Source organism: Lissotriton helveticus, chromosome 6 (assembly GCF_964261635.1).
Source record: "Lissotriton helveticus chromosome 6, aLisHel1.1, whole genome shotgun sequence".
NCBI classification, from domain to species: Eukaryota; Metazoa; Chordata; class Amphibia; order Caudata; family Salamandridae; genus Lissotriton; species Lissotriton helveticus.
In genome coordinates this window covers 1,948,718,832-1,948,738,286 of record NC_136067.1, presented here as the reverse complement: position 1 = coordinate 1,948,738,286, position 19,455 = coordinate 1,948,718,832, and the positions used below count along the sequence as shown (strand labels likewise).

General features: G+C 45.7%; 1 protein-coding gene across 1 annotated transcript in view; it reads left to right on the top strand.

Moving 5' to 3' along the window:
* Positions 1–19,455, top strand: part of LOC144762943 (cysteine-rich secretory protein 3-like) — a 116,091-nt gene that overhangs the window by 5,610 nt on the left and 91,026 nt on the right. The window contains exon 3 of the mRNA XM_078648243.1: positions 1,772–1,885. Within this exon, the coding sequence (XP_078504369.1) occupies positions 1,772–1,885 (114 nt within the window). The remainder of the gene's footprint in view (positions 1–1,771; positions 1,886–19,455) is intronic.

The window sequence follows — 19,455 nt, the reverse complement described above, 5'->3', positions numbered from 1 at the left end:
ACTCAGCGGCTTGCGTCTATTTAAAAACAACCTGCAATAAATGAACAAGAACATATAATAACCTTAAAGTTGTTGCAGTCTCTACCTGCCATTGAAGGAGCACTCCAGCGTTATCAAGGGAGCGGGTCTTTAATGGCTGATAGAGCCTATTACGGAGAACTCTAAAATTATTAGAACATTCTGCCACTCGAGTGCAGAATCTTTTAATAAAGCCTTATAGCCCGCCGTAGCGGACTTTACCGGCTAATAAAGGCCATGTCCAGCGTTAAACAAGGGTGAGGGACTTTAATAGCCGGTATAGCCTAGCTACGAAGGGCTATCCGACTTTTAGAACATTCTGCCACTAGAGGACAGAATGTTATAACAAATACAACAAAGCCTTGAGGGAGTGCGAGGGGATAGAAATCCTCTCAGGCTCCCTGAAGCCTTTGTTCACAGCCCGGAGTACTCCATTGTTTTCAATGGAGATACCTACATTCCAATGTTTTAATTTGGCCTTAGAGCCTGCCGTAGTAATGGTATAGCCCTACGAAGGACTATAAGGCAATTAGAACATTCTGCCACTAGAGGGCAGAATGTTGTAACACAAAAAAACAAAAGCTTATGGGAGCGTGAGGGGATTGGAATCCCCTCTGGCTCCCTGAAGCCTTTGTTCACAGCTGGAGCTGTGAACAAATAAACATTGGAATGTTGGAGCTCCAGGCTTATACCAGCAATTATAAGCCCGGAGTACTCCATTGTTTTCATTCCAATGTTCTAATTTGTAAAACAAAGGCCTCACGGAGACTTAGGGATTTGAAATACCATCAGGCTCCATGAGGCCTTTGTTCACAGCAACATTGGAATGTTGATGCTCTGGGCTTCTACCAGCCATTAGAAGCCCGAGGCACTCCATTGTCTTCAAAGAAGCAATCAGCATTCCAATGTTCTAATGTAGGCAGGAACAAACAGGACGAATAGAGCAAAGGAAATAGATGGGGCAGGCAAGCATTCCCTGGAGACCCTGGGAGTAACTTAGGCAAACCAATACCTACTCACTCTCTGCTAAACACTCTAAAATGAAACCAGTACACACCTCTCTGTCCTTGGCATAAACACAATGTTTACAGTATCAGTACAATAAATTGCTAATGCAAACACTGCCTTATAAAACTCCTATTACCATTAACTGCATAGTCAAGAACAGCTTGACAGTTGCACTCATGCTTCTCAATGCAGCTAGTCATTTTCATTTGGAAACCTACAGAACATTGCCATATAGAGAAATAAACATACAAATAGCAAATAGCAAAATATATACATCGATAGACATCTTTCTCATGAGGGAGTATGGCCCATTATAAACTGGCTTGCAAACCACTGTTCATATTCTGTGGTACGTAAGGCCTTGCAAAAAATACTGCACATGATAAGGGATTTGTAGCACTGAGAGAGTGAATGCCCACAAAGCCACCATTGCCTTGTTTTGATTGGACCAGATTTTGAGCCTTGTGTCTTCCACTACCTGTGAGTGTACTTTAAAGGGGCCAACCCGTGAAAGATGTCATCATAGACATCATCAAACAAAGGAACATTCTGCAATGCCTATTGTTGATTTCCAGGGATGCAGGATTGTATAAGGGGAACGGTATTTCTTCTGTACACTTTATGTGGTTGACATAACCTCATCTCAGTACACTAAACTGTATGCATGCTGTTCTCACAGCATGTTTCAACAGTGCATGCTATTTGGAAGCATAAGGTCAATTATTTACATTGATTATATTTTCAGAGCTTTGTTCCTGGACTGGAAACTGATAATGCTGACATTCAAAATGCGATTTGCAACAAACACAATGAATTAAGGCGAATCGTCGACCCACCTGCCAGCGACATGCAAAAAATGGTGAGATACATTTTACATTCATATTTAAATTAACAAATAGGGATGGAATGTTAATTTCATGGATGTAAAGGAAAATATATTCACCTTCTCATCCAATTAAAGTGGTTCCCAGGAGTTAAACATATGTCGGGAGATAAGCCAAAATTCATCTTACCCTTGTGTCGGCAGACCCCACCCCAGTCACTGAATGCCCCAACATGCTCCTCTTATCTTTATTTGACCTAAAAAAGTCATAAAAGTACAGATTCAAAATGAAATAAAATCATCATTCAAATATATATCATTTGCCAGAAGGTATACAAAAAAGTTAAAAATTCATAAACCTTTTGAAGTAGAAACCTTCTCACCATATATTACAACTGAAACGAAAACTTAAGGCTTCAATATAGTTCATCCTGTTGTTAGTGGTCTGCTTCGCCATGAAACTTCCTGGTCTCCAAAGCACTTTGAATAACACTAATTGCAGCTAGACAGCACTTTTCTGTTAGAAGTTGCTGTAGTCTCTTGAGCTCTACCCTGCATTGTTTATTGTTCAATGATCTTTAAAGTCAGAAATAGATCCAAGCAGCAGAAAATAATGTGCAAAATAAAAAACGTGCAATGTCCTTTGCTTTGAAGGGTCATTGAATTGCCATAGAAGGCGGTTTCTAGAGGTGTAGACACTACAAGGAAACAAAACAAGATTGTGTATGGTGTTCAGTCTGAGAGTGTCCTATACAACATATGCTGAGGATTTTTTTACAAAATGAGAAAGGATTCTCGCCCCTTAAGTGTTAGTAATTTACTGTGAGAGAGCACAGATGTTTTGCACAGCCCCATGATAACATTTTCCCAATGTTTGAGATACAGCTGTTTAACCTTCTCTTTGGTTTAGGCCCCGTAGATTCCGGGTCTGAAAAGAGCCCTGGAAGTCCCAAGATATAAAAAGTTTCTTTATGCAACCCAACAAGGAGTTAAATACTGCCTTATTCAGGGACAAACATTCCATTAGCATAGCTTGTGAAAAGTGTGTTGCCTGAAAAGCTTATATGGAGATCCCAAATAAAAGCGATTGGATGTTAATGTAATCCCTCGGCTGAGGAAGCCCCTGCTCACTGTGGCAGACAAAAGTGGACCACCCACCAGGAACCGAGAGCAACTATTTCCAAAAATTGTTTTCCGCTCTCTCCTGGAGCTCCATCCCTGAGTACCCCAGAGCCCTGCTCCTTACAATACCACAGATACACATTTACTATTAGGAATCGGAAGCTTTCCTTTTATAGGCTTGTTCCTCACTTTGGAAGCAAATCTAAAAAAAAGCTGCTACCGATCTACAAAACTGTGTACCCAAGTGTTTTGAGCAACAAGATTTAAATCCATTCAAAGGACTAGTAGAAAAATGGTCCTTGTAATGTATTGTACCACCATAATTGTTTCTCTCTGAGTTCTAAAAGATTTATGGCGTGTTATGTACCTGAAGTTGTGTTATGACTCATTGAGGTACTGTAGCAATGATCCCATGAATTCAATGTGGCTGGACAGGAAAGAGACATCTGAGAACCCATGCTTCGATCTTCCCAATCTTTTATCAGAAATGTTGGTAGGCCTAGGTAAACATTGGACTCCCTTTACCAAAAAAGGAGAGTTCAGAACTACGCCATTGAATCTGCAACAGTCAATGATAGTGGAGGAGTGTGGCTCAATGGTTAGAGCGGCAGACCCTAATGCAGAGTTCTGGCCAGGGGAGCAGGGTTCAATTCCTGCCTCGGCGGGGTCTCGGGCTCAATTTCCTCGGACCTGTTAATTCTCGCCTCGGTGCCTATTCTAATCACGGGCCCCACGCTGCAACTCTGGGCAATAGCTTGCTTAGCCTCCACACCGGCGCTAAGGATGCCTGGCTTCACCCTGGGGGTGCCCAGCAGTGGACTCTTCACAGGGAAAGCCAGAAGGGGTTCCACAGCGGTATGAGTATCAGCGCCAGGAAGCTGAATAGGCGACACCGCAAGGTGACCGTCTGGTGACAGTGTGCTCTATAAATACCATGACATTTATATTTTACATTTACTGATTCACAGTAGCTGTTCTGAAATAATGTTGTGTATTCTATGTGGGCCAATGTAAAAGCAAATAGTTTACTGATACGTAATGCGACACTGTAGTTCAATTAAACTTTACAACTTTGTCTTTTTTCTTCATGTTGAAAATATATTTCCATGTGGAGTAACCTCTTTCCGTACTCCCATCCCATTTTTGGGTGTGTTCTGTTACATTTGTAAACAAGGAATTTGTGCCCCCTTAGTTAAATGTAGGTGTGCAGATGTGTTTGTGACATAGCCCCACAATTTGAATAGTCCATGTGTGACAACAGGAAATGTAGCCAGCAAGACAAGGACTCGATAGACAACAAGTAGCTGTTTGAAAGCAGAGGCTTCCCATGCATCATAGATGTATTTGAGTCGACTGTCTATCATTGGCCATGATTGGCAACACAAACAATAAAATAGCACTCTGTGGCTTTTGCAAAGTCTTTTTCTTGCAAGCCTTGTTAAGTTTTGTTAAGTTCTTCTGGAAACTTTTCAACTTTGAGAAGTTACAATATTTTATGATTTAGCAAGAATTGTATGAAAAACACACTTTTTCTACAACTGATGTTGCAGAAGGAGAAGCAGCACAGACAATTTCTGTATTCATTTGTCATTGTGTATAAGAAACTTTGCAAAAGTAAACCTACAGATAAAAATTATGCATACATTCTCCATAGCGACTATCATGAAAATTACCTAGCAAGGCACAGAAAATAATGGCACAGGCAAGCTTAAAATAGGAATGCTTCCAACACTTTTAAATTGGGAAAATGGAAGGTCTCAATGCTTTGGAAAAAAATAAAATTAGCAAAGCCAGTAATAAACCATATATTTTGGCTCTGCCAATCCAATGCTTGTTGGAAATGCATCTGTCAATTTAGCAAAGGATAAATGTGCTATAATTCTATTGCAATTTTTTGCCAAGATGACATCAGCATGATAAAGAACAGCGTTGCCACTAATATTTGTAAGGATTTGGTGCATCCTTAGTGTTTGTGCTGCCAGTATTATTAACCCATTACCACACACTCATTGACTCACTGTCACACTAACTACCTTCTCATTATTGCTCACTCAGGCCCTGCACTCAAGCTAACTCATACATTCACTCAGCGTTTCACCCAATATGCTCACTTGCAGTAAGACACGTGTGCACTCACTCACTCTCAATAACCTCCCACTCACAGAGGCTCACCCTAAAACCTTACTCATGCACTCACTCACATCAACACACATGCATGATTCAAATTTGAAATATATTTATTCATGCACAAATAGTTGAAATCTTTGCATGCTAATTCTAAACAAATTTTGGGTAAGACATTTTCACTCAATCTATAAAACTAACTCACAAGATTTAAAAATTGTGGAGTGAGATGCTGATGCCCATCTCCTATATTTAAAGAAATAATAATGCAAGAACTTTCTATGGGAGGCAACAAAAGCATGCCTCACCAAACCCAACATACCGTTTACGAAGCCGGAGACAAGGCCGGAAAACTCCTGGCCAGGCTTGACAAAAAACAAAAGGCGGACAGATGGGTGGCGGAACTCGGGTTCCCCACAGGTGGTTTGACTCAAGATCACGACTGTGTAGAAGAACTTATAACGGACCACTGCGAACAGGTTTATGCCTCCACAATCACACATACGTACGCTGATGCGGAGGAGTTCCTCCGCGATATCAAATTTCCTATATTGGAAGACGTGGAGGCCCAGACCCTGGAAGGTGACCTCTCCATTGAAGAAATTACGCTGGCAATCAACAAATTACAGTCCAGTAAAGCATTGGGCTCGAACGATATCCCCGTTGAGGGGTATAAGCATAATGCGACAACACTCACACCATACATGGCAGCAATGTACAAAGACTGTTTAGAAAAAGGGGAGCTGCGCCGTGATCAGAGGACTGCGACCATAGTGGCCATCCATAAACCCGAAAAACTGTTGCTCCTGTAGGCCTATATCGCTGATCAACACCGAGGCCAAGATATTGGCTAAAGCCTTGGCTAATAGACTCACGCCACACCTAGCAAAACTGGTATATCCAGATCAAACCAGGTTTATGCCCCGCAGAAATACAGCACTAAACCTTCCGCACCTACATAATGTGCTTGGACGTAGTCATACTATCCAGGAAGAGGCTGAGGTGCTATCTCCAGATGCTAGCATGGCCTTCGATACAGTCGAGTGTCCGTTCCTCTATGCTGTTCTCCGGAAAATGGGCTTCAGGCCAAAAGTTTGCTCCTCGGTCTGCTTACTGTACACTGACCTAGTGGCCCAAATAGTAGCCAATGGGCATAGATCAAGAGAGATTTCGTTGCGCCATGGCACGCGACAGGGATGCCCGCTATCACCCCTTCTCTTTGCTTTGGTTTTGGAGCCGTTGGTGGCCTGGGTTAATCAAGACTTAGTTATCCAGGGACTTAAATGGACTGAAGATCTGGAAGACCGCATTTCATTATATGCAAATTATATCCTCTTGTATATGGCCTCCCTGCGACGCTCACTTTCTTGTCTTCTAGATATTTGTAGCTCTTACGGCCGCTATTCAGGGTATACGATAAACTGGGCAAAATTGGTCCTGTACGTCCTAAAGGACCCCCCCACTGGCTGCGCAGCAAAAGTAGTGAACAATACTTTCAAGTATCTAGGGAGCCACATCAGTCGAGACCCAGAACTATTTATGACTTTGAATCACCAAGCCCCTCTAAAACGCCTTAAAAAAAACTAAACATTGGCACTCACTACCACTATCGCTGCTAGGGAAGGCTGCCCTTTTTAAAATGATGGCTCTCCCCCGGTTCCTTCACGCCCTTTCCAGTCCCGAAAACATACTTCTGAGCCATCGAGGCTGAAGTAACCAAACTCTTATTGGATCACAAGCCAGCCCGCATAGCTATTGTCAAACTGTATCGTTCCTGGTACGATGGTGGAATCGCACTCCCTAATATACAATGCTATTATTGGGCCTCCCAGTTAACAGTTGTGAATCAATGGAGTCATGTCCCTTACACAGACCCTGCCTATGCCATCGACAGACTACAGCTAGGACCGACTGGACTACACCGAGTACTCCATAATAGGACCCGCCCGCTGCTGGGTCCGACGCACCACACAATCCAAACGTGGAAATCAGTACATAGAAAACTAGGATGGCAAGACACGATCACACAAGCTACGCCCATTCAGGTTATGGACAAGCTGGGGAGACTAGAAAAAAGCAAGGCTTCCACAACTGGGACCTCATCGGGATCTCGAAGGTTGGAGATCTCTGGGCGAAGGGAAAAATTAAAAGAGCTCCAAACAAGATACAAGCTGGCACCAATCGAACATTTTTGTTATCAACAGATTAAACATGCCCTTGAGGCAGTACTCCCCCCGCTCACCATCCTGCCAGAAGCGTCCCCACTAGAGGACAGTTTACTGGCAGAATACTTAGATAAACGAGCAATTTCCCTAACATACAAAAAAATTATCAATAATATGTGAGACCTGATGGAAAAGCTCAGAAACAAATGGCAGGCTGAAGTGGGCGAAATGGATGACACAGAATGGCAGGAGGTGCTCTCTTCCCCCAGAGAGGTAGCGATGACATCTAAACTATGACTAATGCAACTTAAAATACTTCATAGAATTTATTACACCAGAGCTACCCTCTGCAAAATTGGTATAAACGACAGCCCACAATGTATGAGAGGTTGTGGGGGGCTTGGTACATTTTTTTTATATGATCTGGGATTGCCCCATGATGATGGGATACTGGGAAGCGGTCATGTCACTGATCATAAGGGTGAGTGGTTGCTCAGTACCAAGAGAGATCAAATGTTGTTTTCTTAATATATGGGATGCAACAGACCTAAACCTAGTACAGCAATCTTGGGCTACTCTGGGTATCACAATAGCAAAAAGAAACAATGCCCGCAATTGAGGCGGGGTAGCTACTCCTGCTCCAACAATATGGTGTAAAGACATGGACACTGGATGGTGACTGAAAAAACGGTGTACATACACAGGGGATGCCTCTAAAAATGGATAAAAAAATGGGGGAAATGGTATATCTCTTGAGGAGGTAATCGCAAATTGCTAACGATTATTTGGGAAGTGGACGCAATGGGGGGAGGCGATAATGTTGACAGTAATGATGTTTAAATTACACATTGAACGATTTGATTGTATGCACAATGTATATAAGATTGCAAATGTTACATGTACGTAAATGGATTGGTCATGTGGCTGTAACAAGTACAGTGAGTGTACCTTTATTTCTTCAAATAAAAACAATTTTAAAAAAAATTGTGGAGTGGTAAGTATGATGTATTTTAGTCTGTGATTTTAATATCTGAATAAACAGGGCCTTCGGTGAGTCCGTTCAGTATTTTTTCAGCATGTGTCAAAAATTGTGCAAGTATTCAAAATAGGATCATTGGGAAAACGAATAATGGCTTGCCTGCATTAAGCATGGGCGTAAAATCCGTTCCGCTCACAGATTTTGCGGATTTTCGGCAAATTCGCAATCCGCGAACTGTCGCGAATTTGCCGAAAATCCGCAAATCCGCACGCGGTGGATTTTTTGCTTGGTGATACAATATTGCGGCGCGCGGCGTGGCGCGCGGCGTTCGCTTTCCGTCATTCAGCGTTAGCCGAGTTGTTTTTCTCGATATTTTGCGAGTGCTGCGCCATTTTGGATCTTGCTGCGGAATCCCGCGGGAGTTTGGCGCCCGCGAATACGTAATCGCGGCTTGCCACCACCTTGCACAGCACGTATCGCGAGAGTTCGCAATTGCGAACATGTAGGTGCGGCGGGCAGGAACAATCTCGCACTCGCGAAATAGAGATTTTGCAATTCTGCACAAGAAATCCACCAGCAAACAGCATAAACCTTCAGAAAATGATGATTTTTATCAGAATCACTCCTCAGGTTGACATTTGCCTGCACTTTTTTTTGCAAGGAGTCCATTATTTGGGGGGGGGAGGAAGGAAGTGCCCCACAGTCTCCAGCTTCCTGTTCCTGTCCAGCAGGCTCCTCCCAGTGCTTTCTTCATGTGCTGGTCACTTTCATTTGGACCTTGACCTGGAAGGATTACTTTTTGTGGGTGCTGCTGGATATTTGGATTTGAGGCCTTTTAGACTTTCTTTGGATCACATTTGGATTAGAAATCAACTTCACAAGTAAGTTTGTTTGGGGCATTACAGTTGCTGCAACTACAATTTTGGAACTTTTTCAGAACATTAAATAAAATATATTGTGGGTAGCCACAGTATCCAGTAGGACCAGGGTTGGTTATGGGTGCATGATACAACTGTTTTGTTGAATTTAAACATCATTGAGGCCATGGATGGGCTGGGATTGTGCTGATTTTTGTGTTTTTTGTTGTTTTTTTGGGGCTTCTGGTGGGGCCTTTTGCCTAGGGGTAGTGAGTGGTGCATGGGCCTAGTCTTTCTGTGGGGTGTCTTCTTGAATTTAAACACCATTGAGGCCATGGATGGGCTGGGATTGTGCAGAATTTTGTGTGTTTTTTGTCGTTTCTTTGGGGCTGCTGGTGGGGCCTTTTGCCCAGGGGTAGTGAGTGGTGCATGGGCCTAGTCTTTCTGTGGGGTGTCTTCTTGAATTTAAACACCATTGAGGCCATGGATGGGCTGGGATTGTGCAGAATTTTGTGTGTTTTTTCGACTTTTTGGGGTGTATAACTGATGTTCCTCTGTCTTCCATTGCTTGTAGGTGCACAAGAGAACCACTAGTGCCAGGAAGAAGTCCTGCTGCGGTGTGTGCAGCACAACGTCACGTGTGGCCACAGACAACTCTGCAACTTGTGCAACTGCGGCCTGCTGTTCAGAGTGACATCTGAGGAAGATGGCCCCAAAAAAAGTTCCGCGTAGCTCCTCTAGCAAGAAAGATGCCAGAAAGGAGCAGAAGAAGCAAGTTATCAAGCAGACTGGTGTGCCGCCCGCCACATTTTTTGGGAATAAAAAAAAAGTACGCCTGCAGCAGCAGCAGGATCTGCTGGGGACCAAGCTGGGAGCAGCACCCCCGCTCCATTGGGCTCAGTGCCACCACCACCACGCCAACTTAGGTCCAAGCCCTTGAGTGCTGCAGAGGCCGCCAGTATAGTTGTTCAATCACCATCGACCAGTGATGTTGGCTCATCGCAAGAAAGTAGCAGCAATGTCCCTCAATCAACACAGGTTGTTGTAACTCATCTGACAAGTGTTGAACAACCACAGCCGCAACAACAATCACATGTGCAAGTACAAGCCCAAGTACATGTGGAAGGAGAGGCGGCGCAAGGAGAGGAGCAAGCAGAGGTGCATGGAGGGGCACAACAATTGGCCACAATAGTTGTTCCTCCAGAAGTAGGGGCACATCTGGAAATCGACAATCAAGCCGAGGTATCATTCGAGGAAGCCACTCCTCCTGATGATCATTCATTGTCTTCCACATCCCGAGCAAGGAAAAGATCAAGGGTGTTGGTGTCTACATCTTCTTCAAGCCCACCTCCTTCTGATGATATGGATCTTACTTGGGAACCAGCACCACTGCCGTCTGAGAGTTAGGTTGAGGAGGCACACCATGATCTGACAAAGGTAGCTAAGCGTAAAAGGAAGGTCGTCGAAACTCTCATAGTTATGGAGTGTGATGACGCTCAACAAGAAGTGGCGTATATTCCTGCTGCTGAAGACTCTCACAACGACGACGCAGTCATCATCACTAACGTCACTGAAGCCCCAGCGGGCATGCAGCAAACAGACATTTTGACCCTAGCCCGACAAGCTGCTGAGCGTGATGATGAAGTCGACGAGGAGGCAATGGGAACACCACAATCATTGATGTTAACTAGTACACCACAACCTACCGCTTCCATATTTCTTACTCGCCAGAAGGGACCTCCATCCACCTCGACCTCAATTAGTGGTGGTGAAAGTGCACAACGTAGTAAAGTTCAGCAATACACATCCTCCACTTCATCTGGCATTAGCAGCACGGCCACCACCAGTATCACCTCCTCCGGCCCCCACAGACATTTGAAGTCTGCAGTTTGGGACTTCTTTAGTGTTTGCCCAAAAAGGGAAAACATAGCCATTTGTAGCATTTGTAAGCTTGCAGTTAGTCGTGGTAAGCTTGGTACCAACTATGGGACTGGAGGCCAGAGAGGTCATCTTAAGAGACAGCACACTGTCTAATGGTTGGCGCACCTAAAGGAGATCAAGGAAGCCCGAATTGAAAGTCGAGAAAACATTGATGTTCCATCTGATGATGACGAGGAGGAAGAAGTGTCACAAACTTCACTTACACCCAGTACCCCTGTCAGCACACCCCCTGTGAGCCACACTAAGAGTGTGGGACACAGTGTAACTGGGTCGAAGAAGTCATCATCATCATCCCGTAAAATGGTCCAGGGCAACATTAAAACAATGTGGTTTTCAGACGCGCCATATGACCGCAACCACCCAATGGTGAGTCTGTATAACACTAAGCTGGCTAAAATGCTAGCGCTGGATCTTCTCCCTTTTTTTTTGTAGAAGGGGTTGGTTTTCTAAAATTAGTGGCAGCGCTCTGCCCTAAATGGAAGGTTCCTAGCCGGTACTATTTTGCCCGAGTTGCGGTTTCAGCACTACATGAAGATGTGCTGGAGGTGATTGGGGCAGCTTTGCAGATGAGTGCTGTTCACACTATACATCTGACAACAGACATGTGGACCAGTGGCGCAGGCACTGATTACATGTGCATCACTGCACACTGGGTCTCTTTTTCAGGGGTTAAAGCAAAGCTAAACGCAGGTGCTGACCTGGACCAAGTTTTTAAAGCTGCTCGGAAACATGCAACACTAGCCATGTTTGGCTTGGAGAAACGTCATACAGCACAAAACATTTTGAATGAGTTCAACACAAAGGTCTTTCACTGGCTGTCTCCAAAAAAACGCGGCATTGGTTATGTTTCCACGGATAATGGCGCCAATGTAGTTAAGGCCATGGAACTGGGTGACTATTTCAGAGTGCCGTGTTTGGCGCACTGTATAAACCTGGTTGTTAAAAAATTCTTGGATAAAGACAGTCCAGCATGCCAGTTAGTGGTCACCTGCCGAAAAATGTGCAACCATTTCAGCCATTCTTTTAAGGCCCGGAAGCATCTGAGGCGCCTGCTACATGAACGTGGAATGCCAGTGAAAGCACTCATCCAGGAGGTGCCAACACGTTGGAACTCCACCTTCTACATGCTTGAGCGTATGTATGAGCAGTTTACGGTAGTCGATCACTATTTCTTAACAATGGGTACAGCTGTGAAGGAGGACCTGAGGTTAAATGCGGCGGAATGGGAGCTAGTTAAAAGCCTGACAGACATGCTTCGTCCTTTTGAGGTCTTCACGCGTGCAGTCAGCAGGGAGGACTGTAATTTGGGAAAAGCTATCCCATTGTTGCGCATGCTGGAGCACAAACTGAAGGCGGTGTCTTCAAAGTTTCAAAAAGATGAAGAAAAGCAAGAAGCTTTTGTTTTGGCGGAGAAATTATTAGAGCGCCTACTTGGCGATGAACGTCTTCAAAAGATCCACTCAGAACAGCATTACATTTGTGCTACTATTCTGCATCCACGCTACAAAAAGGCGCTGGCAGGCTGTGCATTATTTCCTTTTAGTGATGAAGATGTTAGAAAGTACAAACGTTGGCTAGCCTTGTCATCCATCAGGTTTGAAAGAGAACGGAAGCAAATTGAAGGAAAAGGCAGTACATCAGCATCAGCAGGCCATCCCCAGTCAAAAGACTCCACTTCTGCACCTGTGCCTGTGGCAGAAGTGACCTCTCAGCCGTTAAAGACACCGGCAACCGCATCATCTGCACCAGACACAACAGAAATATCGGGTGATGAAGAGGATTGGCTAGCTGAGATTGGTTATGGTTCTCAAAAGGTCCGAGCAAAAATTCAGCAAAGTGGAGGAACCGTGGAGAACTTTGAGTCGATGGTGCAGGACTATCTGAATGACTCAACAGAGGTCTATGTTAATGCTGACCCATTGGCGTATTGGCATGGGAAAAAAGAATTGTGGCCAGAGAGCACCCGCCTGGCTATACATTACTTGTCTTGCCCACTCGCAAGCGTGTCTTCTGAATGTGTTTTCAGTGCTGCTGGTGGCATTGTAACTTGCAAACGGACCCGCCTCTCGCCCAAAAATGTAGAGATATTGACAATGATTAAGATGAATGAGCACCTCATACCACCAGATTTCAAAGTACCAGATCGCACGACGGAAGAAGACGAGGAGGACAGCAACTTAGATGAGGGAATTTCTTCTGTGTTAGGTGACACTGACCTACTCTTGTCTGAATTTGCAGAGTATGAGGACGAACTCTTCTTCCCTGACACGAGCCCTGAAAATGAGCCAATGAATTCAGAAATTTTCTTTTTCGTACTTATTCACTTTTATTCCTGTGTTTCTGTCTTTCTTTGTTTTGCACAAGTTAATATAATTAAAACTTCAATCACCTGTACTTTTGCTTTTTGGCTGTTTGGGGGTCTTCTACTTGTTTTCGCCAGGGTTGACGCTCTGGGGCCATTGCTGGGAAGGTCTAATACCGGATAAAACTGGTTTAAACAACATCCATGAGGAAAAAGGTTTTGCATTTTCGGTCTTTTCGCTCAATGTAGCGTTTTCGGGGCCTGTTTGGGGGGTTTCCTGGTGTTTGTGGGTGTTTTTCGGGGTCTGGGAGCACTACTGGGTATGGATAGTTTAGATAGCAAGAGGTTTGAAGGAAATCCATGGAGGCAGAGGGGGGGTTAGGGCCTAGCTGCAGAGCGCGCGCTGAGTGATTTTGCAAATTTTCAGAAAAGTGACTAAGTCCACATTTTTGTACTTTTGCTTTTTGGCTGTTTGGGGGTCTTCTACTTGTTTTCGCCTGGGTTGACGGCTCTGGGGCCATTGCTGGGAAGGTCTAATACCGGATAAAACTGGTTTAAACAACATCCATGAGGAAAAAGGTTTTGGCATTTTTTGTAACTTAGGGTTCGTTAGGGTTAGCCCTAGCAGCAGGATTGCATGTGTTTCGGGGTGTTCTTGATTTTTGCAACTGAGTTCTGGGGTTTTAGAGCACTCGTGGGAATGTGTAATTTTTGTTGCAAGTGATTATGAAGAAAATCCATGGTGGGAAAGGGGGGATCACTTACTCTGTGAGAGGCACTTAGTGTTGAAAACATTTAGCCATTTACACTTAAAGGAAGAAAATGACACAGACTTAAGTTTCAGGAAAACAAACTTACTGTTAAACCACCACCCACCAGACTCAAAAGCAGTAAAAAACTGGTATGCTCAGATAAAGTTTCAAAAAGTATATTTGTATAGCCCTAACAAAATAATCTCCCTCAAGACCCTCCCTAACCCCAACGATTGTCTTTCAAAAGTCCCAAAAAGAACCCAACTCCCAAATCCCACCCCCCAAAAGTCTCTAAAAAAGGGGCAAGGGACACTACGGCAGGATGCTGTTCACTGTAGCGGCCAGGGCATCATACTCCTTGCAGAGGGTGGCATGGTCAAAGCGAAGGCCCTCCACCAAGTTCTTATAGGTTAAGACCTCCTGCTCCAGGTAGGACATTCTGAGGGATAAGCGGCGCTGGCGTGCCTTGCAACTCCTGTGGGGGGCAGCTGATGTCTTTGCTGCTCGGCGGTGGCGGTTGGCTTTGGTAGCCCGGCTCCGTACCGCTGGAGCACTGCGCTGGCTGGCAGCCCGTGTGGGCCCGGAGGAGGATGCAGCTGTCGCAGTAGATGTACTAGTAGACTGCGTGTACTCCTCCTCCAGGGCCAGCAGCCGCCGATATTCTGCAACAGTGGCATCCAGCCTCCGTTGCCGGGCCATTCGAGCCTGCTCCTTCCTTGATGGTTTGTTGGATTGCCACGAACTGCCACGTCATGTCCTCCTTGGACCGGAATTAAGCATCTTAGGACCGGTTTCTGGCTATCAGCCGTCTTCAGCCAGGATAGCTTGACTCCAGTGGCTTAGTGAGCACGGGACCCACGTCTGGGCATACCCTTCCCACATAGGGTGAACAGCAAAACACACAAGATGATGAACGAAATGTTGCACAACGGCAACACATTCACCCCCAGTCACAGATCTGGGTGGATATACCGATGGATCTGTGACTGGGGGTGAACGTTTTGCCATTGTGCAACATTCCATCCATCATCTTGTGTGTTTTGCTGTTCACCCTATGTGGGAAGGGTATGCCCAGACGTGGGTCCCTTGCTCACTAAGCCACTGGAGTCAAGCTATCCTGGCTGAAGACGGCTGATAGCCAGAAACCGGTCCTAGGATGCTTGAATCTGGTCCAGGAAAGACATGGCTTGGCAGTTTGGGCTGGACTGTTCCCATGAGGCACAGGGTCAAGACTGATTTGCATATGGCCATGTCTGAACAGGGGTAGCTTGGTGAGCAAAATAACGATGGATTAAACCCAGATCTGTGACTGGGGGTGAATGTTTTGCCATTGTGCAACATTCCGTCCATCGGCTTGTGTGTTTTGCTGTTCATCCTATGTGGGAAGGGTATGCCCAGATGTGGGTCCCGTGCTCACTAAGCCACTGGAGTCAAGCTATCCTGGCTGAAGACGGCTGATAGCCAGAAACCGGTCCTAGGATGCTTAATTCCGGTCCAGGAAAGACATGGCTTGGCAGTTTGGGCTGGACTGTTCCCATGAGGCACAGGGTCAAGACTGATTTGCATATGGCCATGTCTGAACAGGGGTGGCTTGGTGAGCAAAATAACGATGGATTAAACCCAGATCTGTGACTGGGGGTGAATGTTTTGCCATTGTGCAACATTCTGTCCATCATCTTGTGTGTTTTGCTGTTCACCCTATGTAGGAAGGGTATGCCCAGACGTTGGTCCCTTGCTCACTAAGCCACTGGAGTCAAGCTATCCTGACTGAAGACGGCTGATAGTCAGAAACCGGTCCTAGGATGCTTGATTCCGGTCGGTTGGGTGTCTTCTTGAATTTAAACACCATTGAGGCCATGGATGGGCTGGGATTGTGCATAATTTTGTGTGTTTTTTGTCGTTTCTTTGGGGCTGCTGGTGGGGCCTTTTGCCCAGGGGTAGTGAGTGGTGCATGGGCCTAGTCTTTCTGTGGGGTGTCTTCTTGAATTTAAACACCATTGAGGCCATGGATGGGCTGGGATTGTGCAGAATTTTGTGTGTTTTTTCGACTTTTTGGGGTGTATAACTGATGTTCCTCTGTCTTCCATTGCTTGTAGGTGCACAAGAGAACCACTAGTGCCAGGAAGAAGTCCTGCTGCGGTGTGTGCAGCACAACGTCACGTGTGGCCACAGACAACTCTGCAACTTGTGCAACTGCGGCCTGCTGTTCAGAGTGACATCTGAGGAAGATGGCCCCAAAAAAAGTTCCGCGTAGCTCCTCTAGCAAGAAAGATGCCAGAAAGGAGCAGAAGAAGCAAGTTATCAAGCAGACTGGTGTGCCGCCCGCCACATTTTTTGGGAATAAAAAAAAAGTACGCCTGCAGCAGCAGCAGGATCTGCTGGGGACCAAGCTGGGAGCAGCACCCCCGCTCCATTGGGCTCAGTGCCACCACCACCACGCCAACTTAGGTCCAAGCCCTTGAGTGCTGCAGAGGCCGCCAGTATAGTTGTTCAATCACCATCGACCAGTGATGTTGGCTCATCGCAAGAAAGTAGCAGCAATGTCCCTCAATCAACACAGGTTGTTGTAACTCATCTGACGAGTGTTGAACAACCACAGCCGCAACAACAATCACATGTGCAAGTACAAGCCCAAGTACATGTGGAAGGAGAGGCGGCGCAAGGAGAGGAGCAAGCAGAGGTGCATGGAGGGGCACAACAATTGGCCACAATAGTTGTTCCTCCAGAAGTAGGGGCACATCTGGAAATCGACAATCAAGCCGAGGTATCATTCGAGGAAGCCACTCCTCCTGATGATCATTCATTGTCTTCCACATCCCGAGCAAGGAAAAGATCAAGGGTGTTGGTGTCTACATCTTCTTCAAGCCCACCTCCTTCTGATGATATGGATCTTACTTGGGAACCAGCACCACTGCCGTCTGAGAGTTAGGTTGAGGAGGCACACCATGATCTGACAAAGGTAACTAAGCGTAAAAGGAAGGTCGGCGAAACTCTCATAGTTATGGAGTGTGATGACGCTCAACAAGAAGTGGCGTATATTCCTGCTGCTGAAGACTCTCACAACGACGACGCAGTCATCATCACTAACGTCACTGAAGCCCCAGCGGGCATGCAGCAAACAGACATTTTGACCCTAGCCCGACAAGCTGCTGAGCGTGATGATGAAGTCGACGAGGAGGCAATGGGAACACCACAATCATTGATGTTAACTAGTACACCACAACCTACCGCTTCCATATTTCTTACTCGCCAGAAGGGACCTCCATCCACCTCAACCTCAATTAGTGGTGGTGAAAGTGCACAACGTAGTAAAGTTCAGCAATACACATCCTCCACTTCATCTGGCATTAGCAGCACGGCCACCACCAGTATCGCCTCCTCCGGCCCCCACAGACATTTGAAGTCCGCAGTTTGGGACTTCTTTAGTGTTTGCCCAAAAAGGGAAAACATAGCCATTTGTAGCATTTGTAAGCTTGCAGTTAGTCGTGGTAAGCTTGGTACCAACTATGGGACTGGAGGCCAGAGAGGTCATCTTAAGAGACAGCACACTGTCTAATGGTTGGCGCACCTAAAGGAGATCAAGGAAGCCCGAATTGAAAGTCGAGAAAACGTTGATGTTCCATCTGATGATGACGAGGAGGAAGAAGTGTCACACACTTCATTTACACCCAGTACCCCTGTCAGCACACCCCCTGTGAGCCACACTAAGAGTGTGGGACACAGTGTAACTGGGTCGAAGAAGTCATCATCATCATCCCGTAAAATGGTCCAGGGCAACATTAAAACAATGTGGTTTTCAGACGCGCCATATGACCGCAACCACCCAATGGTGAGTCTGTATAACACTAAGCTGGCTAAAATGCTAGCGCTGGATCTTCTCCCTTTTTTTTTGTAGAAGGGGTTGGTTTTCTAAAATTAGTGGCAGCGCTCTGCCCTAAATGGAAGGTTCCTAGCCGGTACTATTTTGCCCGAGTTGCGGTTCCAGCACTACATGAAGATGTGCTGGAGGTGATTGGGGCAGCTTTGCAGATGAGTGCTGTTCACACTATACATCTGACAACAGACATGTGGACCAGTGGCGCAGGCACTGATTACATGTGCATCACTGCACACTGGGTCTCTTTTTCAGGGGTTAAAGCAAAGCTAAACGCAGGTGCTGACCTGGACCAAGTTTTTAAAGCTGCTCGGAAACATGCAACACTAGCCATGTTTGGCTTGGAGAAACGTCATACAGCACAAAACATTTTGAATGAGTTCAACACAAAGGTCTTTCACTGGCTGTCTCCAAAAAAACGCGGCATTGGTTATGTTTCCACGGATAATGGCGCCAATGTAGTTAAGGCCATGGAACTGGGTGACTATTTCAGAGTGCCGTGTTTGGCGCACTGTATAAACCTGGTTGTTTCTTTGGATAAAGACAGTCCAGCATGCCAGTTAGTGGTCACCTGCCGAAAAATGTGCAACCATTTCAGCCATTCTTTTAAGGCCCGGAAGCATCTGAGGCGCCTGCTACATGAACGTGGAATGCCAGTGAATGCACTCATCCAGGAGGTGCCAACACGTTGGAACTCAACCTTCTACATGCTTGAGCGTATGTATGAGCAGTTTACGGTAGTCGATCACTATTTCTTAACAATGGGTACAGCTGTGAAGGAGGACCTGAGGTTAAATGCGGCGGAATGGGAGCTAGTTAAAAGCCTGACAGACATGCTTCGTCCTTTTGAGGTCTTCACGCGTGCAGTCAGCAGGGAGGACTGTAATTTGGGAAAAGCTATCCCATTGTTGCGCATGCTGGAGCACAAACTGAAGGCGGTGTCTTCAAAGTTTCAAAAAGATGAAGAAAAGCAAGAAGCTTTTGTTTTGGCTGAGAAATTATTAGAGCGCCTACTTGGCGATGAACGTCTTCAAAAGATCCACTCATAACAGCATTACATTTGTGCTACTATTCTGCATCCACGCTACAAAAAGGCGCTGGCAGGCTGTGCATTATTTCCTTTTAGTGATGAAGATGTTAGAAAGTACAAACGTTGGCTAGCCTTGTCATCCATCAGGTTTGAAAGAGAACGGAAGCAAATTGAAGGAAAAGGCAGTACATCAGCATCAGCAGGCCATCCCCAGTCAAAAGGCTCCACTTCTGCACCTGTGCCTGTGGCAGAAGTGACCTCTCAGCCGTTAAAGACACCGGCAACCGCATCATCTGCACCAGACACAACAGAAATATCGGGTGATGAAGAGGATTGGCTAGCTGAGATTGGTTATGGTTCTCAAAAGGTCCGAGCAAAAATTCAGCAAAGTGGAGGAACCGTGGAGAACTTTGAGTCGATGGTGCAGGACTATCTGAATGACTCAACAGAGGTCTATGTT